General features: G+C 37.7%; 2 protein-coding genes and 1 pseudogene across 2 annotated transcripts; all 3 read left to right on the plus strand.

Moving 5' to 3' along the window:
* On the plus strand, positions 1 to 1,393 carry LOC148584641 (uncharacterized). The gene is made up of 2 exons (XM_088518698.1): positions 1 to 826; positions 1,153 to 1,393. Exons 1-2 carry the CDS (start codon positions 16 to 18, stop codon positions 1,185 to 1,187), a joined length of 846 nt encoding a protein of 281 aa, XP_088374824.1. The 5' UTR covers positions 1 to 15; the 3' UTR covers positions 1,188 to 1,393.
* A 6,634-nt stretch (positions 1,394 to 8,027) lies between these two features.
* On the plus strand, positions 8,028 to 9,582 carry LOC132185124 (protein FAR-RED ELONGATED HYPOCOTYL 3-like; annotated as a pseudogene).
* Positions 9,583 to 18,683: 9,101 nt separating this feature from the next.
* Positions 18,684 to 23,832, plus strand: LOC132184898 (glycosyltransferase BC10). Its single transcript, XM_059598688.2, has 2 exons — positions 18,684 to 19,945; positions 22,885 to 23,832. The coding sequence occupies exons 1-2, from the start codon at positions 19,424 to 19,426 to the stop codon at positions 23,521 to 23,523; spliced, it is 1,161 nt and encodes a 386-aa protein (XP_059454671.2). The 5' UTR covers positions 18,684 to 19,423; the 3' UTR covers positions 23,524 to 23,832.
* Positions 23,833 to 24,813: the final 981 nt, after the last annotated feature.

A 24,813-nucleotide genomic window follows, 5' to 3' on the forward strand; every position in this document is an offset into this window, starting at 1 on the left:
TCCACAGACCTTCCTATGTGGGAAAGATGTAATGATATGGTGCTGTCATGGATCCTTAACTCCATTGATAAATCGCTCGTCAACAGTGTCATCTATTGCAACAATCCTCGAGAGGTATGGATCGACTTAGAAGAACGTTTCTCTCAAGGTAATAATCCCCGAATCTTTAAGTTAAAAAGAGATATATCTACCTTGAGCCAAGATCATATGTCAATTGCTGCCTACTATAACATTATCAAATCATATTGGGATGAGTTAAATACACTCACAACCATCCCAGAATGCTCTTGTGGTGCCTTGCGAGAACTCAACCAAATGCAGGAAGTTGAACGTGTCTTTCAATTCCTTATGGGATTGAACGAATCATATGCTTCCATCCGCAGTCAGATTCTTGCTGTAGATCCTCTTCCCAACGTTGGCAAAGTTTATTCCATCATCCATCAAGAAGAAAAACAGAGATTGCTCCACCTCCCTACATCCAATTCTGATTCTATAGCCATGGCAGCAAATCGAAATTTTTCGCAATCTCGTCCAAATGAATCACGAGGCAGAGGACGTGGTAGGCAAAAATGCGATCACTGTGGAGCTCTTGGACATTGGAAAGATGTCTGCTATAAGCTCATAGGGTATCCATCCAATTGGGATCATTCTCGCAACAATCAAAAGTCCGGCCCCCCAAAAGGATCCTCTCCTTATGTTGCTCATCATGTCTCTACAAAACCAGGAACATCTCATACCAGTGAAAGTTCAATACCAGGTCTCTCTGCTGAACAGTACCGCCAATTGATGGATCTTCTCTCGCCCACTCCTTCAGCCAACCTTGCTGGTAATATCCCATCTCCCTCTTGTAATTTAATTCCACCTTCACATTCATCTGATTGGGTCATTGATAGTGGAGCATCCGATCACATGACCTCTATTCCATCCATCCTCAAGACTTCTCATGAAGTTAGCAATGCTAGCCCCATTAAACTTCCTACAGGTGAAGTCGTTCCTATCACTCACATTGGCTCTGTCAAATTATCCCCCACTGTCACTATAGCCAATGTTTTATGCGTCCCTGATTTTAAGTTTAATCTCCTTTCTATTAGCAAAATCACTTGTGCTCTAAATTGTGTTGCTATTTTTTTCTCCACTTTTTGTGTCTTCCAGGACCTAGCCACGAGGAAGCTGATTGGAATGGGTGAACTTCGTGATGGACTATACTACTACAAGGCATCCGCAACACCACTTTCCTCTGCAATTCCATCTGCCATGCAATCCCAACAGAATCTTGACTTCTCTTTGTGGCACCAACGTCTAGGACATCCATCTCCATCCGGCATGAATAAATTCATTTCTATTCCTAATTCTTGTTCTCACTGTGATGTATGCCAACGAGCTAAACATACTCGTCTCCCTTTTTCATTGAACCACAATAAAAGCACTGCCATTTTTTCTCGAATATATTGTGACATTTGGGGAGGTTACCCTACTCCTTCACACACAGGTGCCCATTATTTTTTGACTGTTGTTGATGATTATTCACGCAACACTTGGGTATATCTTATGCGTTTCAAATCTGAAACTTATTCCTGCTTAAAGCATTTTTGCCTTCTCATCAAAAATCAATTTTCCTACCCAGTTAGACACATCCGAACTGACAATGGGCAAGAATTTCTATCACATCGCATCCAACAATTCTTCCACGATGAAGGTATAATTCATGAGCGCACTTGTGTGGAAACGCCCCAACAAAATGGAGTTGCAGAGCGTAAGCATCGACACCTACTCAATGTTGCACGGTGCTTACGCTTCAAAGCCCATCTTCCCATCTCTTTTTGGGGTGAGTGTATTTTGACTGCCACATATCTCATCAATAGAATCACCTCCCCTAGCCTTGGAAACAAATCCCCCCATGAACTCCTTTTCAATACCTCTCCCGAATATCATCATCTTCGGGTGTTTGGCTGCCTTTGCTATGCACAATCCCTTCGTTCATCTCGCGACAAATTCTCACCCCGTGCCTCCAAATGTATCTTCCTTGGTTATCCGTTTGGCCATAAAGCATACCGAGTATATGATCTAACTACTAAGAAAATCTTTATATCTCGAGATGTAACTTTCGTTGAGAATGTTTTCCCATTCCAACATCATTCTCCTTCTCCAAGTGCACCTGTTATCCCTTTACCCTCTATGGATCTTTCTCTCCCTAACCCATCTACTCCAACCACTTCAACATTCATTTCTGCTCCTAGTCCCACCGACCCAATTGACTCATCTTGTCCTCTTACCCCTTCTGTGCCTTCACCCACACCACCACCTCCTGCCCCTTCACCCCCACTACCACCCATCCCCACTCGGCCTCAGCGCACAATCTCCCGACCTACCTATTTGAAGGATTTTATTTGTGCGCCTCTACCTAACAAGTCCATCACGACTTCCCCTCATCAGCACTCGGCAGGTATGGTCCATTCTCTGTCTCATTTTCTTTCATATGATCGTTTTCACCCCAAACACTTGGCTTTTTTATCTGCTTTGTCTCACCATAAAGATCCCATCAATTATACACAAGCGGTCCAACACTCACATTGGCGGGATGCCATGGCTTCTGAAATTCAAGCCTTGGAGGCAAATCAGACTTGGACACTTCAAGCCTTACCATCTGGCAAACGACCCATCGGCTGTAAATGGGTCTTCAAGACCAAGCTTCGAGCAGATGGCACCATTGAAAGGTACAAAGCTTGCCTTGTGGCTAAAGGCTATACTCAAATTGAAGGGCTCGATTATCATGATACCTTTGCACCTGTTGCCAAGCTTGTCACTGTTCGTTGTGTCCTTGCCGTTGCTGCAGCCCGTCATTGGTCTCTCCATCAACTGGATGTTCATAATGCTTTCCTGCATGGAGACCTTGATGAAGAGGTCTACATGACCCTTCCACCAGGTTTTTGCAAGAAGGGGGAGAATCGAGTTTGTCGTCTCAACAAATCACTTTACGGGCTTAAACAAGCCTCTCGCAATTGGTTTTCCAAATTTTCTTCTGTCCTTGTTGCGGCTGGTTTTCAACAATCTCCAGATGACCACTCTCTATTCACTAAGTCACAAGGCCCTTCTTTAACAATAGTTCTTGTCTATGTCGATGACATCTTGGTGGCTGGTAATAATCTGGATTCTATTGGCAAACTCAAAGACTTCTTAGCCCAAAAGTTTCGCATCAAAGATCTTGGCACTTTAAAATATTTCTTGGGCCTCGAAGTTGCTCGATCACCAACCGGTATCTTTCTTAATCAACGAAAATATGCTTTGGATATTCTCAGTGACAGTGGTCATCTTGGTGCTCGGCCAGCTACCTTTCCAATGGAGCAAAATCTCAAGCTTACACATGAAGAAGGTACTCCCCTACTTGATCCTAGCCCTTATCGGCGTCTTGTGGGCCGTTTGCTTTATCTCACTATCACTAGGCCCGACATTGTGTATTCCGTCAACATTTTGAGTCAATTTATGCATCAACCACGCCAGCCACACTACGATGCTGCCATCAGAATTCTCCGCTATATCAAATCATCCCCTGGCAAAGGTATTTTTTTCCCTACTGATTGTGACTTCCAAGTTTATGGTTACTCAGACTCAGATTGGGCGAGTTGCCCCATCACTCGTCGATCCACCACCGGCTATTTTACTACACTTGGCAATAGCCCTCTCTCATGGAGAACCAAGAAGCAAACCACTGTCTCCCGCTCTTCCGCAGAAGCTGAATACTGCGCTATGGCAGCAACCACTTGTGAACTCCTTTGGCTCAAGATGCTTCTTCAATCTCTCGGGGTTCCTCATTCTCAACCCATGAAGCTCTTTTGTGACAATAAAGCAGCCCTTCACATTGCTGCCAACCCCGTTTTTCACGAACGAACGAAGCATATCGACATTGATTGCCACCTTGTCCGGGAAAAACTCTGTGCTAAGATCATCTCTACAGCTCACGTCCCTGCTAGCCATCAGCTTGCCGATATTTTCACTAAAGCTTTGGGCCGTGACAACTTCCTTAGTTTCCTTAGCAAGTTGGGCATTACGGATCTTCATGCACTAACTTGAGGGGAAGTATTGAGATATGATTTGATTCCTTGAAATTCCTCCCTTGATTATCTACCATTTATTTCTCTTAATTAGTTCCCATGTATATAGAAGCACACCTGTATGTCATTATTAGATTTTATATTTGAATTGTATTTTCCTTTTCTTAGTCCATAGTTTATGGGATTTTGTCCCCCTTAATGTACTATAAAACATAGCTCAAAGATGCAGAATTATATATGAGAATTCATTCTCTTTTCATGTCTTTGTTCAATCTTGTTCCAAGTTATATTTCTTAACATGAACTGAGAAGACCCTATTCGTAGTGCACCTCCAGATTAGGCGATTCCGGGGTTGAAGAGGGCTAAGGGAAATATTCTTTATTAAGGCTACCTCTTCCTCCAGGAAAATTGCTTCAATGAGTTGCCCATTCCATCCCTTGGTTTCTTGATCAATGAGGTCAAAAACCCGTGTGTCTTCAACAAACTAGCCACGGTGTGATTGCACCTTGAAAGAGATTGGTTTTGGAATCCAAGTATCACCCAACACCTTGATGTCCATTCCATTAGGGATGTCAACCCAGTCCCGATTCCCAATTATTGGCCAAAACTGGGAACCGAAACCGGGGTACCCGGTCTTTTTATTTTGAAAAACTAGAATCGATTACTCGGTTATACAATTAACGGCTGGTTTCGGTTGGTACCCGGTTATCCAGACCAGGTAACCAGTTATATATATATATATATTATTTTGGGCTTATTTTAGGTATTGGGCCTAATTTTTGCCCTTATTTGAGGTATTGGGTCAAATTTTTGTACTTAATTTAACAATTTTTTGCATTAAAAAAAAAAAAAAAAACAATTAGCATTTTTTGCCCCAATAAGTTGGGTTTTGTTGTTATTGTTCAAAAAAAAAAAAAAAAAAAAAAAAAACCCAAAACAAATCACTGTTTTTGGCTTTTTGGGCCTAAAAAAATAAAAATTCAACGTTTAAAAATGTCTTTAAAATCTAATGTTTACAAATGCCATAAAAAATCAGTGTTTAAAATTGCCATAAAAAAATTAAAAATATATATATATACCCCTGGTTACCTAGTTATAACAAACGGGAACCGAAACCAGGTACCCAATTACAGGTTTTCTCCAACCGGTTTCCCGGTTGGTACCTGTTTTTTTTTTTTTGGCACCCCTACTTTCCATCCCCTACCCTCCAAATAGTCCCTCTTTTTATTATTTTCTGGGCTATTAGCATACTTCTCCATGCCAAAGAAGGACGCTTTCCCACTTGTGCCTCCAAAATGGTGCATTTTGGAAAATATTTTGCTTTTAGAATCCAAATCGCCAAAGAATCATGTTGTTGGAGAAGCCTCCAAATTTGCTTTGCTAGTAGGGCTTTATTAAACAAAACCAAATCTCGAAAACCCAAACGTCCTTTTGCCTTTGAGACACCTATCCGCTCCCAACTCATCCAATGTATCTTTAAAGTGTTCTCCTTATACTCCCACCAAAACCGCTGCATAAGTTTATTAATCTCCTTGCAAAGTGTGGCAGGGATAAGAAACACACTCATGCAATAGGTTGGAATAGCTTGAACTATAGCTTTGAGTAAGATCTCCTTTCCCGCTTGAGACAGGAATTTAACCTTCTAATTTTGTAGTTTACTTCAAACTTTATCCTTGATGGATTTGAAGGCCTTTGATCTCAACTTTCCTACTAAAGTTGGAAGCCCTTGGTATTTTTCGTATCTTTGTGTAGCTTGTAAATCCGAAAGTCTAGTTATCTCCTCCCTTTTTTTCACTACTAGTATTCCGACTGAAAAATAAAGAGGTTTTATCCTTGTTCAATTTCTGCCCTAATGCTACTTCATATTTTCCCAATATTCGAGAGAGTCTTCTCCACTCTACCGTATTAGCCTCACAAAATAAAAGGTTGTCATCCACAAAAAACAAATGGCTTAACCTTGGGCCATTTTTTGATGTAGGCACACCGGTAATAACCTCATTCTCATCTGCTCTAATTAACATAGAGCTAAGGGCCTCCTCAGCATAAATAAGAAAAAGGTATGGGGATAAAGGGTCACCTTGTCGCAACCCTCTTGTGGGCCGGATGTGTTTCACTGGTTGTCCGTTCACCATGATGGCATAGGAGACTGTACGTACACATTCCATAATTAACGTAATCCACTTGATGGGAAACCCTAGCTTGTGCATGACTGATTCCAAAAAAGCCCACTCCACCCTGTCATACGCCTTGATCATGTCTAATTTTTTACCCATAAAGCCCACTTTACTCCATATTCGAGTGTGTATCGAGTGTAATGTTTCATAAGCTGCCAATATGTTGTCAGTTATCAATCTCCCAGGGATGAAAGCACTTTGATTTTAAGATATGACATAGGGTAGCACCACTTTTAATCTGTTTGCCAAAACTTTTAAAATAATCATATAAAGCACATTACAAAGGCTTATTGGCCGAAATTCGATTACACTACTAGGGCTGCAGTTTTTTGGGATCAATGCAATATAGTTAGCATTTGTTATGGCATCCATATGATTTGAATTGAAAAAATGCAAGGCAACCTCACATACCTCATTCCCCACCGTGTCCCAATGCTGTTGCTAAAAATCTGTAGTAAACCTGTTAGGTCCCGGAGGTTTAATTCAAGAGGAGTATTTGGTGAAGAACTTGGTGTATCTCTTCTTTCGTAAAGTCTGCTAATAGCCCATTCGCCATGCTTGGAGTCACTTGCTTCTTTATGGCATAGGTACAATCAACTTCATTTGGAGCCAAAGAGGATGTGAACAAATCTTGATAAGTAGTCTACGAATGCCTTCTCAACCTCGTCTTGCGAAGCACACTCCCTTCCATTTACATCCTTAATATTAGAGATCATATTTCTTCTTGCGCGTTGATTAGCACACGCATGAAAATATTTAGTATTGCGATCTCCATTTTGAAGCCATGCCTCTTTCGCCAGTTGTCTCCACTTAATATCTTCTTGCTCCAATAACACGTGAAGTTCATCTTTGAGGGTGTCTTTTGCTCCCAAACAGAACCACACTCCACTCATTGCAAAGACTTCAATTCCCATATCGTAGCTTGAATTAACACCTTCGTGGCTTGGGTCTTCTTTCTCACCCATTGCTGAATTGGTCATTGACACCATTGGAGTTTACACGTGACATTTGCTAGCATGTTCGAGTAATGCTTGGCACAGTGGTAATATCCATATGAAATCCGGATTTGCTGACATGGCATGGTCAGTGGGCCATGCCATGTCAAACTGACCATGCCATGTCAACCCACTTACTATTAAAAAAAAAAAAAACGCAATTTATTTTAGGTCTGATTCTTTTCTCTTTCCTCTTCATTTCCTTCCATTCCAGCCGCCTGCCTCTCCCTCTCTCCATCTCGCTGGTTTCCTCCCTACCCAAAACCGCCTCTCCCTCCGTCGCGCCTATGGCTCTCACTCCAACGATAGATCTCTGGCGAGTCGAGAAGAAAAGAACGCTAGTTGGGCGTCGGCAGAGGATTTGGCCGTTGGGAAAGGATTTCAAAAATCCCAAGTTCACTACTCTCTCACAGAAACGGTAATCCATTTCTTTTAATTTTGGGTTTTTTTGCTTTAGATTGGAATGTGATTTGACGGTTGATTTTTATTGATGGGTAAGCCGTATTTAGGTTTTATGGGTAGCGTTCTTAGGTTAATTTTGTGGTTTTCTTTTGGTCAATTTTTCTGTTATTTGGCTTAGAATTTGGTTAAGAATCTGTGGAGTTTTTTTTTTTTTCTCTTTCAATTACGATCTACTGATTTAGCTCAGTTTTTTTTTTTTTTTTTGGTTCATTCTTTTTACTCATTTAGAATTGAAAGTTTAAAAAATTATAATATAGCTAATGACAAGAATATTGATAGAGGATAGAGGAAGACATCTTCAACTTGGCGAAGGAGGCGCCGAAGCACTTCTTGACTATTTCACTAGGATGCAACTAGTGAATGATGGTTTCTACTTTCAAATGGATTTGGATGGTGAATCTAAGTTGAGAAATGTTTTTTGGGCCGATGCACGAAGTAGGGCATCTTATGAAGATTTTGGGGACATTGTTACATTTGACACAACGTACTTAACTAATAAATATGGAATGCCATTTGCTCCTTTCGTGGGAGTGAATCATCATGGTTAATCAATTCTATTTGGGCAAGATTACTATCAGGTGAGGATACAGAAACTTTTGTATAGTTGTTTGAAACATGGTTGAAATGCATGAATGACCCAGCCCCAAGTGCAATAATAACAGACCAAGATAGGGCTATGAAAAATGCAATTGCAAGGGTATTTCCAGGAACCCGACATAAATTGTGTTTATGGCACATTTTGAAAAAACTTCCAGAAAAGTTTGGTGCACATTCACAGTTTGATGGCATTAAGAGTACCTTACGAAAATGCGTGTATGATTCTCAAACACATGGTGAGTTTGAGGAAAGTTGGAAAACTCTACTTGTGACTTATAATCTTGAGGATAATGATTGGTTGCGTGGGTTATACAATGAGAGGGCTTCTTGGATACCATCATATTTGAAATGGGTGTTTTGGGCTGGAATGACTACTACACAACGGAGTGAAAGTATGAACGCTTTTTTTGATGGATATGTGCACCCGACCACCACATTGAAACAATTTGTTGACCAGTATGATAGTGCTTTGCGTAAGAAGGTTGAGAATGAGAGGATTGCTGATTTTAATTCTTTCAATACCACGATTCAATGTGTAACCATATTTCAATTTGAGAAAAAATTTCAAGAATGTTACACAAATGCAAAATTCAAAGAAGTCCAAGAGGAGCTTAAGGGGAGGATGTACTGCACTCCGTATCTTTTGAGTAGAAAAGGTACAATTTGTACGTATCAAGTGGATAAACAGGTAGCAGTTACTGATGCCTACATGAAACATGTTAAATTTTGTGTTTGCTACAATGGAGATGAATGTGAATTAAAATGCAATTGTGGCCGGTTTGAAACAAGAGGGATCTTGTGCAGACATGTCTTTTCTGTACTTAGCGCATGTAATATTACATCGTTGCCACAAAAATATTTTCTCGATCGCTGGAGGAATGACTTGAAGCGAAGGTATACTTTCATTCAAAGTAGCTATGATTCTTTGGGTGCCAACCCTATTGCTCAAAAGTATGATGACTTATGTAAAGATATGCATAAATTGGCAGCGCTTGCCGTAACAAATGTGGACAACTACATGGAAGCGAAAAGATATGTTCATATGTTAATAGACAAATTTAGTGGTTCAAGCTACAAACCTAGTCCACCCTCCCAAGCACTTGTCGGTGCATCTTCTACATGTAATGAATCCATGGATGGCGTGAAAAATAATAAGATAGGTAGTCCCCTCACGGTTCGTGGTAAAGGTAAACCATCATCAAAAGGAAGATGTCTCGGGTAAAAAAGGTGGTGGTGAAGAAGTCACAAAGAAGAAAGAATCAATCTAGTGACACAAATCCCAAACAAAAAACAAGACAAAATTAGGTTTAAAATTCAACTTTCCCTTGTGTTTATTTACGCTTATTAAAAACATGTGCATATTTTTTAATTTTTTTCATATTTTTTTGTAACGAAACATTTTTTTTTTTAATTGAAGACATCCAAAGGAATGCAAGAAAACGCATCAAACACAAATGAAGCTACATTGCCTTCGAGAACTGATATTCAGCATGATTATGTATATGGAACTCAAAATAGTGTAATCAATCAGGTATTTTTTTTTTTTTCTTTTTTAAAAAAGAACAAACTTTTTTTAGATCAGAATAATTTGGCTTATATTTTTTTTCGAAAACTTAGTCATAATTTTACAGGAAATGTGGCCTACTTGGATCTAAGAGTGACATGTGGCATACAACGGTAATTCATATAGTTATTTTCTTGATTGTGGTCATGCTCTTTTATTACCAGTACTCCTATCCATTATTATTATTATTTTTTTAAACAGATTAAAAACTCTAAAAGAATTGAAGGCAAAATTGTGGCCCAAGTTACTTTGAAGGCTAGAGAAGAGTTATTGTATTTGCTATTTCATTTTGAAGGCCGGAGAAGAGTTGCATTTGCTATTTTATTTTGAAAGCTTTTGATGTTGTATTTCACTTTCTATTTTATTTTGAAGGCTTTGGATGTTGTATTTCACTGGCTTTGGATGTTGTATCTCACAGAATCACATTTTCTATTTTAATCTTCGTGTTAATGTTGTGCACCGGCTTTGGACGTCGTATCTCACAAAATCACATTTTCTATTTTAATCTTTGTGTTAATGTTGTGCAACGGCGATTGTTCTTTTCATATGGCTCTGTGCTTTGCCAATTGGTATTTTGGATCTGAAGTTCAATATTTAAGGATCCATGGATCAAAAGGAAGAACCATAAATGGTCTGAGGTTGAAAGTTACAAAACCTATAAATATTTGTTGTAAGAGATGGCTTTTGCGACGGGCTTTTTGTGTCTGAATTTGAGTATGCATGAAAAGACATTTGATAGTTATTTTTCAAATGTAAATTAATCTCCAAATCGTGGAGGAAAATATAGCATTACAAATTAAAATATCAAATTAAACAACAAATCATTCAAAGTAAAATAGCAAGTACAACAATAAAAACCTTTAAAGTAAAATAGCAATACAACAACAAAAGCCTTCAAAGTAACTTGGGCCTCAATTCTGCCTTCAATTCATTTGTAGCTTCATTTGTGTTTGTTGTGTTTTCTTGCATTCCTTTGGAGGTCTTCAATTGTAGCCAATGTTCCTTGTTACAACAAAACACGAAAAAAGTTAGAAATATGCACATGTTTTTAATAGGCATAAATAAACACAAGGGAAACAAAAATATTCAACCTTATTTTGTCTTCTTTTTTGTTGCTGGTCTCCCTTTACTTCGGACATCCATGGATGCACCTACAAGTGCTTGGGAGGATGGACTAGGTTCGTTGCTTGGGAGGATTCCATGTATTTCCCCATGCTTGAACCACTCAATAAAATCCCAGCTCTGTCATTTACCTTAAGCTTTCTTTTAGTTGTAAAATCCAAATTCCTACGGCATTTAAAGTAGCTAGCTTTGCATGGGCATAAACCATGATTATGGTCAATGCATACACTAGTTACATACCACTTTGATTCAACATACTTTGTATTCAACCTGGCCTTACACTCAGTTTTGGTACTTGTATTTGGTTTAGAGAAGGTATTACTTAACTTGGTTCTTGGTTTGCCTTGACGACTACATGCTAGGGTGACGTGAATTACGGTACCACTATCATTCTTAGTATCCGCTTTTATAACCACCGCAAAACCCTATTTCTTGGCATACTTCTTATAATATAAGTTCTCCTATGGAGTTAAACATCATACCTCTCTTAGGTTCCTCAACAATTTCATCCCCATCTAAGAGCTTGCAAGACTCTACATCATGCACTCTTTAATTTCCATCTATACAAAAAAAAAAAAAAAATAGTAATAATATAGTTGAAATGTGAATAATAACATTCACTTTCATTCAACATTCAACAAATAATGATTAAAATATACTAATAAGAAAGAAATACAATGATTTGAAAAACAATTAAAGGTCATAATTTGTTGCCTAACAAACCGTTTTGGGGGTCAGCTTGGAGGAGTGAATCTGCATCAAATGAAATATGTGTGTGCAAATAGTCTACTTCCAACTCATTCCACAAGTCCATCTAGCATTTATTAGAAAAAAAAAATTCAAATTAGCTACAAACATCAAACATTACAAGCAAAGCAAATTGAAATTTTGGTTCTCTTTTTAAACATTACAAACATTACAAGCCAATAACCTTCAAACATTTACACCAATCTTGTTTGGTTTGCGATTTTCTGATGACATGACGGGCATTTTATTTCATTTTATTCATATACTTGCCTTCTGGTGTACAAAAGAGAACCAAAAATTAACATATAACCATTCATGAAAATTCCTGTCATAAGCTATATTATAATTTTTTTAACTTTCAAGTCTAAATGAGTAAAAAGAATGAACCAAAAAAAAAAAAAAAACAACTCCGCCTCAGATTCTTAACCAAATTCTAAGCCCAATAATAGAAAAATTAACCAAAAGAAAACCGCAAAATTAACCTAAGAACGCTACCCATAAAACCTAAATACGGCTTACCCATCAACAAAAATCAACCTTCAAATCACATTCCAATCTAAAACAAAAAAAAAAACACAAAATTAAAAGAAACGGATTACCGTTTCTGTGAGAGAGCAATGTGCTTGGGATTTTTGAAATCCTTTGCCGACGCCCAACTAGCCTTTTTTTCTTCACGAGTCGCCGGAGATCTATCGTTAGAGTGAGAGAGACAGGCGCGACGGAGGGAGAGGCTACCCATAAAACCTAAATACGGCTTACCCATCAACAAAAATCAACCTTCAAATCACATTTCCAATCTAAAGCAAAAAAACCCAAAATTAAAAGAAACGGATTACCGTTTCTGTGAGAGAGCAGTGTGCTTGGGATTTTTGAAATCCTTTCCCGACGCCCAAATCCTCTGCCAACGCCCAACTAGCATTCTTTACTTCTCGAGTCGCAGAAGATCTATTGCTGGAGTGAGAGAGATAGGCGCGATGGAGGGATAGGCGGTTCTGGGCAGGGAGGAAACCAACGGGAGGGAGAGAGGGAGAGGCAGGTGGCTAGAATGGAAGGAATAGAAGAGGATAGAAAAGAGAATCAAACCTAAAATAAAATGCGTTTTTTTTTTTTTTAATAGTAAGTGGGCTGACATGGCATGGCCCACTGACCATGCCATGTTAGCAAATCCAGATTTCATACGGATATTACCACTGTGCCAAGCATTACTCAGCGTGTTCTCCCTTCTAGCTCTCACAACCCATATCTTTTTTACAGCCTCCTTGTAGTCCGAAAAGGAACTTCAACTTGATTCAACCTGGAACAAGCCTTTTCTTCCCCTCTTGGAGTCCTCTTTGTCTTTGAAAGAAATGAAAAGGGGATGATGGTCCGAACTCCTTCAAGCCATCACTACCACTTCTACATCTTTGAACATTGCACTCCATTCCGAATTTGCTACAGCCCTATCCAATCTCTCTTGGGTTAAAGCAGCCCCTTCCCGACCATTATTCCAGGTGAACTTTGGTCTATAGAACCCCAAGTCACTTAGATAGCAATCCTCCAATACTCTCTGAAAATCTTCCACTTGTCTCCTAGTTTTTGGGATAGCCCCTCTTTGTTCGGAAAAATTTACTATCTCATTAAAATCTCTCATGCATAACCATAGAGTAGGAGTTAAATGAGACAGGTGTCGTAAAAGAGCCCATGCCTCCTTTCTTCTAGCAACCTCCGAATGTCCATAAAAGCATGTTAGCTTCCATTCTGCCCCCCTCCCCCCAACCTTCGAAGTGACCAACGTATTGATGTGGCGTCGGCTATAATTATGTATGACCACATTATATCCTCCCTTCCACAAAAGAATCAACCCTCCACTATGACCCACACTATCAACTACAAACATATGGTCCATACCCAGTTTTATTCACAAAAAATGTAAACGTTTATGGTGCATTTGGTTTCCATGAGACAAATCAAATGGGGTTTCCTTTCCTTCACCGTCTGGTAAAGGTCTCTAATTGTTTGAGGGTTCCCAAGCCATCGACAGTTCCAACTTAGAAGACTCATGTCGAGCGACAGGGCTGGACAGCAGCCTCACCATAATACTCCTCCTCTGTCCCTTTTCTCCTGTGGGCTTCCCCCTCTCATCCATGGTTTTTTCTTTTCCCCAAACTGTCTTCACCGAAATCCCCTGCAACGTGCTTCCTTCCTTTTCCTCTGTGGAGCATTATTTCTTACTGGAGACAACACATGGCTGCTATCTTTTGTTGTTGGGTCTCCAAAAACAAAACAAGTGGACCCCATAGGGTTTTTTTCTTTTTTTTTGGCTGGTGGAGGGGACTTCCTCCTGCCATTTGATCCAATGCCCATCAGCCCTGGCACCTCAGTTCCTCTTTCTAGCGATTCTCAGATCATTTTTTCCTTAATAGAGTCCCACTGGCCAATGTAAATATTCTTTGCCCCACCAGATACGGCATCCCTATTCGGTTGACTTTTGGTCATAACTCCAAGATCTTGCTCATTAAAACTCCCTTCCTCATTTAGACTACATGCGAGGAATTTATTGCCCACATTATTTTCTTCATAATCCCCGCCATCCAAATTATCCTCATTCCTTAGCTGCAATATTCCATGATCTCGCTTCCCAATTTTGGGAGACACGTTCCTGACTTAAAGGAGACCTTTCTGGAAATACCCTTTGTCAGGGTGGCTGAATTTCCCGATGAGCCACCGTTTGTTGTTTCCCTGTCATCTTCAACAGCATCCTCCCGCTCAAACCTTCTTTTTTGACAATGATCTGCTATGGTGTTTGTTGCATGCGTGTGGCTAGTCTTTCCACCCAAAGCCCATCCCCTGCCCATCCCCATTCTATGAGTCGGAGAAGGAAGTAGCCAAGGTCCGAATTGGTTTTTCTTCTCTCCTCCGTGTAACCTCCTTCCTCCAATCCCTTCACACCCACAATTCTCATGTTTGATCACCCCACACTTAAAACAAAACTTTGGTATCTTCTCATACTGGAAAGCAATCCATATGGTTTTGTCTCTGAGTTTTAGGGTTCATGCCCATGAAAGCGGTTTTGATAGATCTAGAAGGATCCGCACCCTCAAGAACTCACCCCATCCAACTCCTTCCTCCATGACGTCAACGTCTTCCACTTCCCCCACTGATTCACCAATCTTGTGTCCCACCACCTTCCCCATGTAGGCTAAAGGGAAGTTATACATACGTACCCAAAAAGCCGCCTCGTCAAACTCTAGTTGAGATGGTGGTGTAAACCCGTCATAGTCTGCCATGCATGTATTAGAGGTATTTTGATGATCTCCTTCCCTACAGTCCGATCCACCAACAGTTTCCTTTCTACACAAACCGTACCCCGTGCAACAAAATGGGCAATGTCTGTCTCATCGATATGCACCTCTGCACTCTCTTCCTCCAACAATGTGAAGTTTTCCCATAGGTATGATAAATCCTCAGCCTTAGTGCCTATCCCCCTGCTTCGTACCGCCACACACTAAGAATACAAATAAACTCTACCACCGCTCCACCCTAGACACGGGGGAGAGAAATCGCTTCACCTCTGAGTCGCTGACAAGAGAAACCTTAAAGATAAGATGTTTGACAGCAACCCAAGTTTTTTAGTTCTCTCCATCTTTAATCAGTCATGTATTCAGGTATCTGGAAACATCAGTGGCATATAATTGATATTTCATTTCATCATTATGGTCAAAATATAAAAATGAATGAATTTAAATTCAATTAAAATTTGCTTCAAATATAAAGAAACTCACGGTTTTCTTAAAAAGAATGCGATTTTGGAGCCATTTAGTTTTAATATCATAATATTAAATATTATTAATTCAAACTTGAAACAAACTTATAAAACTTACAAAAAAAAAAAAAAAAACTTACAGACCTAGAGCCAAATGGCCAAGGGGGTGGCCGTAGCTACCCTAAACTTTTTTATTTTATTTTTTAAAATTTAATTAAAATGTAATTTTTTAATGTTTTTAAGTTTAAAAAAATTTATTTTTTTTAATTAATTATATGGACACGTGTCAATTTGTTATTAGTGCTGAAGTGGTGTTTTTTCAAATTCTGGATGAAATTTAGACGGAGGTACCATCTCCATCTTTAGGCAAACCAGAAATACCTTCTTTGATAAAAAATAAACTCTAAGGGGCAAAAAATAATGAAGTGAAGCAAGACGGAAGGAGAACAATAGAAAATATATAGGGAAAAATATAAAAAAGCCCTCCAAACTACCAGTCATTTGCAATATAGTCCCCCAATGTTCAAAATGTACTAAAGTAGCCCCCAAACTACCAAAATGTATCAAAAATGCCACTTATTTTTTTATATTCCTATAATACCCATATTCTTTTAACAAATAAAATAATAAAATAATTGTAAAAAAAAAAAAACCAAACAATTTTTAAAAAATACAAAAAAGCCAATGGGTGAATAAATAAATAAATAAATAATGTTTTTTGGAGTAAATAAATAATTTAGGCCAACTACGATGACTATTCATGTCGTATTAAAGTAAAATCAAAGGTACGATTATTGAGGTATTCCAACAAAAACAATTTAGTCCCTATAGTCAAATTTTGTTAAAAAATTGTTTTTATTCATCCATCAATTTTACTTTAATACGATATGAACCAATTTGTAATTTAAGTCAATTACAGTGACTAATTATTTATTTATTTCAAAAAACTTTTTTTTTTTTTTTTACAATTATTTTATTATTTTATTTATTAAAAGAATAGTGGTATTATAGGAAGATAAAAAAAAAAAAAAAAAAAAAAAAAGTGGCATTTTTTATACATTTTGGTAGTTTTGGGGCTACTTTAGTACCTTTAGAACATTAGATAGCTATATTGCAAACAGTTGGTAGTTTGGAGAGCTTTTTTTATATTTTTCCCAAATATATAAAAAATAATAGAAAATAAGATAAATCACATTGATCAGAGTCTCACCGGTCGACAATGGAATTTTGGTGGGGTCTCACCACCAAAAAAAAGAGAGCAATCATGCCTCTAAGAAAACATCTTTTTCATTAATCATAATCTGTGTAATACAATTGAAACTTATGCTTAAATAAATTAAAACACTCAACCCTAACCCTAATGTGATTGACTTTTGGGCCAAGCCCATTATTAAATTCATAATGTTAAAAACATAAATTAAATATTAAAAACCATTACAAAATAATACTAAGTCTAAACTAATATCCTTTCTTCATTTTGCATCAAGAAGTTAAACTACACTGGGGAATAAGGTATTTAACCCAACATTTTATTCATGAATTTGGGAATGAGATTTTATATGAATAACTTAAAAAAAATTTGAACCATTAAAAAAGTTACAAGAGATTTCTTATAATCCTTTTGCATCAGCTAAGCCAAATCCTTCATTATTCAATCTGCAGCTCTTCAGCACTTAAAGTAGCATTTGACTGGATTATAATTGGTCAAATTAGTTAGAGTGTGTTTAGATTGCGATTTTGCAAATAAAAAGTGCAATTTGAAATCAAATAGCAGAAAATTAATTTTAATCATTTGAGATTGTGTTTTTTAAAATTTGGGATTTAAAATCCTAGAAAATTTGAGTTTTAAAGTCGCATGTAAGATGGTTTTTTTTTAAAAAAAAAACGTACAATTTTAAAGGTTAAACTGTGATTTTGCCAATATTTAATTAAGTTTTTAAAAATCATATTTTTAAATCTCACATTTTAAAATTGAGTAATGTTAGATACCATCTTTTTATCTTCCTAAGATCTACCTTTTAAAATTATCATTAAATTTTAAGGTTTGATATGGACACAACACAAACCCAACTCATGGTCAACTTCTCTCCTACGTGTAAAAAAAATTTGAATTTGAAACCAAACAAATTGTCTTTTTTCCCAAATTTTCAGAATCCCAAAATCCTCTCTATTAATTTTTTTTTTTTTTTTTAAATGACACGTAGGAGAGAAGTTGGTCATAAGTTGAGTTTGTGTTGTGACCTTAACATTTTCCTTAAATTTTAAATGAATCATAATTGAATTTTGATCCAATTGTGATTTTGAAAGTCACATCAGCTTTAAGAGAATTTTAGGAGGATAAAAAGATGTATTAAATACTTAATACCCCCTGGGGTTTGGAAACTTTATTTTTACCTTCCTAAGATTTCATTTTTATCACAGGACCCCCCTTGGGGTTTTGATAAAGGACAAAGTTAGTCTATCCGTTAGTTAACCGTTAGGACTGACACGTGGACCAATCAGATGTTGACACGTGACACATATTTAATTTTTTTTTTTTTTAAAAAAAAAAAAAAAAAAAAAAAAAAAATTGGGGGTGGTTCTTGGCCATTTGGGGGGTAGCCTTGGAGCTCAAGGGGGTGGCCGAAACCACCCCCAATGGTGGTTGGGGTGGTCGAGCCACCCCTGGGCACCAACGGGGTGGCCGAAACCACTCCTAGTACCCACTGGGGGTGGCTCGGCCACCCCCATGGAACCTAGGGGGTGGCTGAAACCACCCCCAACCACCACTGCCACCCCCATCCGGCCAGATGGCCACCCCCAATTTTTTTCATTTTTTTAAAAAGAATTTTAAAAATTAAATAAGTGCCACGTGTTCACATCTGATTGATCCACATGCCAGTCATAACGGTCAACTAACGGATGGATTAACTTGGTCCTTTATCAAAACCTCAAAGGGATCCTGTGATAAAAATAAAACCCAATGAGATAAAAATAAAGTTTCTAAACATCAGGAAGTATTAAGTACTTGACCCTAAAAAGATTGTACCTCGCATTACTCTTTAAAATTTATATATTTAAGTCGCACATTTTGTTATAAGAAAAGCAATTTAATAGTCGTAATTAAAAAGATTGAATATCACTCTCTAAATGGTGTACCAATAAAATAAAAAATAAAAAAACTCACACCAAATTGAATTTAACATAAAGAAGGCAACTGAGCAAGAGTCCCCACTTCAAAAATACTTTTCATCACGTTGCAAGCAATCAAACAACGGAAGGAAGACAAAACCCCTCTCCTTGGAAAACAAGCCGATTCCAAAATTCAATTACATTGATTTCCACGGAGAAATTTCACACACTCTCTCTAGACTCCCCGCTCTTTTGGACTCTCTCTCTCTCTATTCATCTCTAGCCTGAAGGCCACTACGAGACTTTTTCCATATCCAGTGCCTAACCTTCCTCACATACTGAATATTCAACATGGTCTCTGTGACAAGTCTTAGCCTCATAGAACAAGACTTTACTGCAATCCAATCATTCAGTTTATAGTCAGAATCTGGAATTTTCTTGATCTGCAATTCACTGTACATCGACTGCTACTTGGTAGGTTACGCTAACCCCTTGTTGGATCCGATATTGTCCGATCTTGCTTCGAGAAAAGCTATCGTTTTTGAACCCCATATTTGCTTTGTATGCAATCGTGTAAAATTGGTTCTGGGTACTGTAGTAACAGCTCTAGATCTGCAGCAGTTTTTACTGCTGCTTGGAACGGTTTCTGTGTTGAACACCCATGTTGTAAAATTCATACTGCTTTTACTTTTCTCTTCTATGATGCAATTTAGGACTCTGGGTCTCTTCTAGTTTTGATAATTATCCTAGATTTTTGAGTCTTGGAAACGTTTTCAATCCGGAAAGACTTTTTTTCTTATTGGGTATTTATATGAAACTAAATACCAGAAGTTGAATTGTAGTATACTTTTGAAATCAATATGCAATTGAGGGGTGGTGTACCATTAGAGGAAGGCAAGGAACCAGCGGTTATAAACAGGACAAACCAATCTAAAGCATTGCCGTTTAAGGTTCTTCAGTTACTTGTACCGATTCTGGCTCTCTGCATTGCCTTCTCGGTCATTAGTATATACACAATTCGGCACTTTGGTATTACTAGTGTAGTGACAACGGTGGCATCCACATTACCGCCGTGCCATGATGAACCAACAAGTTTGGAGCAGTGGATTAGGCCGCCATTGAATTTAATCCATGCTATGACTGATAAGGAACTTTTGTGGAGGGCCTCTTTTGCGCCTCGGATAAAAGAGTATCCCTTTCAGAGAGTTCCCAAGATTGCATTTATGTTCTTGACTAAAGGGCCATTGCCGCTGGCACCTCTTTGGGAGAAGTTTTTGAAGGGGCATGAAGGGCTTTATTCGATATATGTTCATTCACTGCCATCATTCCAGGCCAGCTTCCCACCTTCATCAGTTTTTTATAGGAGACAGATCCCTAGCCAGGTATTGATATTTACGTTTCCATTCTGTATTACGAGTTTACATGTTCTACTAGAAATTCTGCATTTGATAATTAAGATTTGTGGATTTTAGTTACTTTTTAAAATTTAGATTGTACCTAGCATTACTCTTTAAAATTTATACTTATCAAAAAAAAAGATTTGTGAATTTTAGTTTTTTTTTTTTGGGTCCTTAACATTTTATTTGCATTTGAAAATGCAGATAATGTTGTGAGTTTATACCTTTTCTGTAGAATTGAGGGGACAACACAAAGTTGTGCCCCATTAGTTTCTTTTTTTTATTATTATTTATTTTTTACTAATGCTGGAGAGACATCTTCCTCCATGTGGATGTCATTCTGTCCATATTTTTTTCAGTAATTGATTTCATCCTACTTCTGGTTTATTCTTGCTTGATTTGGTTGGATATGATTAGCTGACATTAGCATTGGTGTTTTTTACCATTAGGATAGGGATTATTTGTGCATACAATTCCTATTGGTATCCCATGAGAGAAACACAAAAGTAAACACAAATTGACAGTATAGAATGTTTTTGCTTGGTTGCATCATACTCATTTTGATCTTATCATCAGCCCCTTCACTAACATTTGCTGGTTGAATATAGGATTCTTGTTTAGAGAGTTTCAGAAACGTTTTTTTATTTCTCTGTATAAAACTTGCTTGTATAGATGCAAAACTAACAATAGCAAGTCTCTACATTCAACACTCCTAATTGGGGGGGAAAGAAAAGAGAACAACAACAACAATTTCCTTGTTACTAAACGGGATTCAACTAAGTTAAAATAAGGATTACCTAATATGATATTTTCAGGAGGCTGGGACCATGTTGCTCTACTATGAAAAATCAAAGATGGGGCCCACGGGAACCACTTTAACTTTGCAAATTTATGCAAACCAATTGGCTAGTGTTTCTCTATTGTTGTTCAAAATCAGGTCTCAAGGAGGGGTAAATTCAAAATCTGGAGAAATATATTGTTACTGGAGACTTGGATTAGGATGGGTTAGGCATTTTATTAAAGATTGAGGAGATGGTTGCTCCGTACAGAACTGAGACATTGAATACAGGTAATTGTGAGAATTAGAGAGAATGTTGGTACTAACTCCTAGTGTTAGTTTTGCATCAGATTAGCATGAAGAGCTACAATGCCACCTGAAAACTCTGTCTATGCTTTTTTTTCTTGTCTTTTGCCAATATTCTTCCTTGAGTTGACCAATTACAATGTTTCTGATGAGCTTCAGGTTGTGCCCATTCTAATTTTATTAGGATTCAAAAAATAGTTCCTTTTTTAAATGCTTCAAGTAAATCAGACATGCTATTCCGGCTACACATAAAAGCTCATTTGAAGTAATTCTGCCTGATCACTAGCAGAAGATGGCCATTGCAGTTCAAGTCCACATGTCCTAGGCTCCTAGCCCTTGTCTCAGTCAGTTTTAATAGATGGATGTAAATAATGTAATACTAACCAATTGCATTTAGACCAACAGAAAAGATAAGATCATATTTAAGTTCAACTAGACTTGATCATGATGGTCCCCCAAGTGGATCCCTTCATTTAAAACATTCCATAGAAATGATTGTTAAAAAAATTTCCGGTGCCTCCTTTGGTCTTAAAATTGTGTTAAAAAAGATTTTCTGTAAGATCTCATTGTCATGTAGAGTTTCTTCAAGCTCCAATAGGCTGATTAAATACCATTGAGGGTGGTGATTTTACCTTGAGGGTACTGGAGTGTAGATGTTGGATGGGTGGAGTTCCTCACTTAGCTCATTGTTAGAATTCCCCTCAATTATTTTTGATGGAAAGGAGTACTGAATTGAGGCTTTTCCAAGTCACCATATGAGTGTCTCTTTTGCAATTTGAAATGGGAGGGCTTGATGTATCTACCAATCCTGTTCAGAAATCATTATGATTCCGATTTTTAGCTGGCATGATGTTTCCTGGTTTGTTTTATTAAGATATATGGCTTTCTTGCTTTGAGGAAGTATGACGTATGTAGATGCAGGAAGGGGTCAAAGCTTTTCTGTAAACAATGATACTTGCATCACGAGTCATATTTGCTTCCCAAGTGCAAAACAGGAGCACGCCTCTTTTAGGGTTTTATAGGAAGTCATATCTTTGCATACTTTGAGATGGGCATAATATCATGCTAAGAAATGGCTACTTATCATAAAACAAAATTGTTTAAATATGGTCAATATTTTCTGTTTTACAGAAAAACAGATTCTCTTGACCCAGCAGCATGCCTGTGTCTGGCCAAAGCTAATCTTGATGAGCATTAAATATGAATAAATTCTCTGTTGTGCCAATACTGGGGCTGGTGGAGTTCAGGACCAATAGGTTGTGGGAGGAGTTGTAGTTGAATGGTCAAATTGAGCTGTAGACCTGAGCTGAGCTTTAAGTCAATAGGATTGATTCTTCTTTTATACTTGTAAAGCTGCTATGCAAAGCACTTTAACACTTGACACTGTTCCCTTAATAAAGCAGCAGTTACATACTGCTTAGTTAGAGGCAACTGGTTGCAAGGGCAGTGCAGCAAGTGAATGCTAATCTTACTTTGATGATTGTTTGAGCTGATACGTCAACACAGAGATAGCAGCAGCAGCAGTAGAGTTGTAGGCTTGATTTTTTTTTTTCTTTAAAAAAATCTAGTCTTAACATTAAAGAAATCCTTCCTATTCATACAGTTGATTTGGAGGAGAGCTCAAAGGTGATTAAGAATTCCAAACACACACCTCCAATGTTCTTTACCCCATTTTTACCTGCCAGATATAATTGATGCTACCACTCAGTTTTCCGCCCGAACTCGTATCCCTATCTTGGTTTTGGCTGATTATACAACATTTTTTCCAGCTCAAGTATGGACTTGTTTAATGCATCATTTAGTCTTGGGAGTTGATGATTTCGTTACTTTTTCTCTGCAGGTCTCTGAGTGGGGAAGGATGAGCATGTGTGATGCTGAGAGAAGACTCCTTGCTAATGCGTTGCTCGATATCTCCAACGAACGGTTCATTCTCCTTTCTGAATCATGCATTCCTGTCTATAATTTCAGTGTCATCTACCACTATTTGATGAAATCTAGACATGGCTTCATGGGCGTGTTTGATGATCCGGGACCATACGGGAGAGGCCGCTATAACGAGAACATGGCACCCGAGGTAGTTATTACCCAGTGGCGTAAAGGGTCTCAATGGTTTGAAGTTAACCGGAACCTTGCCAGGAATATTGTGGAAGATACCGTGTTTTACACAAAATTCGAACAATTCTGTCGACCTGCATGTTACGTGGATGAGCATTATTTCCCCACCATGTTAACCATCCAAGCAGGGAATGTGTTAGCAAATAGAAGCATCACTTGGGTGGATTGGTCGAGGGGTGGAGCACACCCAGCTAGTTTTGGAAGATCAGACATCACTGATGAGTTTTTCAAACGAATTCTTAAAGGTCAAAACTGCAGTTACAATGATAGGTCCTCTTCAATTTGTTTCCTATTTGCAAGAAAATTTGCTCCAAGTTCCTTGGAACCCCTATTACAATTAGCACCAACAGTTTTGGGCTTCTGACAATAAAAAGAAAAAAGGGACAGCAGCAACAAGTTGGAAGGGAGAAAAGTGCGCCAAGACTAGCTCTTTGTGTCATACATGTCGAAATGGTATCATTATTTGTGACATTATATGTGTTTTCTCTTGTATACGTTGAGTTGTTTTTGGCAATGCCACAAATCTATAACAATTTTACATGTACAGAGAGTAGCATTTAGCATCATATCCACATTTTTGAATTGTAATATTTTTTATTTTGTGAGTTTTGATGAACCCAGCTTTTGCTTCTAGTGTCTCTCTACTTTACACGCTGTATTAAATTGGTGCTCAGGAATTGCAAGTTCTTTCTGCAGAATGCATACATAAATGTGCTGAGGTCTAATTATATCATCTGTCCCAGGTGGGATTGAGAGGCCCCTTTCGTTCTGCTTCTCATTCAATGTCTACATATTAATATGCTTACCGTGACAGTACAATAATTTTCTTAAAAATAAAGATATCGCGAATCTATAAAAATGTGATATATAACATTTTTGCTCGAAAAATATAATCACATGAATTTGCAAGATGAATCATAGCTTTTATTATATTTAGTCAATTTTCTTGCAATCTTTACGGTTTATGTTAAAAAAAAAAAAAAAAAAAAAAAAATCCAATAATTAAATAGTAAGAGCATCACCATTGAGCTCTTTAAATTTGACTTTTCTTTAAAAATTTGAAAAAACTCACAAAAAGAATCATTTAACAATCTCTTTATTATTTCAAATTTAACTTTGATTAAGAGGAAGTTTAATCGGTTATGACCATGTTTAATAAAGCGGAGGTCACTAGTTCGAATCTCTCTTCCCCTCCTATGCGGACATGTCAAAAAAATATATATATACCAAGGGCCAAAAAGTGAAAGTTATTTATGTTTTAATCATATATATCCATTTTCCTTCTCTCTCTCATCTACCAAGAACAAAAAAAAAGAATTAAAAAATAATAAAATAATAATATTTAACTAAAGTAGAGGAGGATATAGAGAATTTGATATTTGGTTAATTTTAAAAGTGACTCTTCGAATTTTAAAAAGTGAGTTTTTCTGTTCAAATTTAACTTTTATTTGAAGAGCTCAATATGGATGCTCTAATACCAGTTATCTAAAGCCATGCTTGGACATGTTAGTGCGTGTCCGAAAACAGTTAGCCAATCAAGTTCTGCCTCATAGGACATGTTTGGACACAGCTCAAAGTTGTCCGGACATGAATGCTTAGAAAAGCTTAAAAACACTCATTCTCAAAAACATTTGCACCACATTTTTTATTTATG

The sequence above is a fragment of the Corylus avellana genome, chromosome 7 (genome assembly GCF_965113065.1).
Source record: "Corylus avellana chromosome 7, dhCorAvel1.hap1.2, whole genome shotgun sequence".
NCBI classification, from domain to species: domain Eukaryota; kingdom Viridiplantae; phylum Streptophyta; class Magnoliopsida; order Fagales; family Betulaceae; genus Corylus; species Corylus avellana.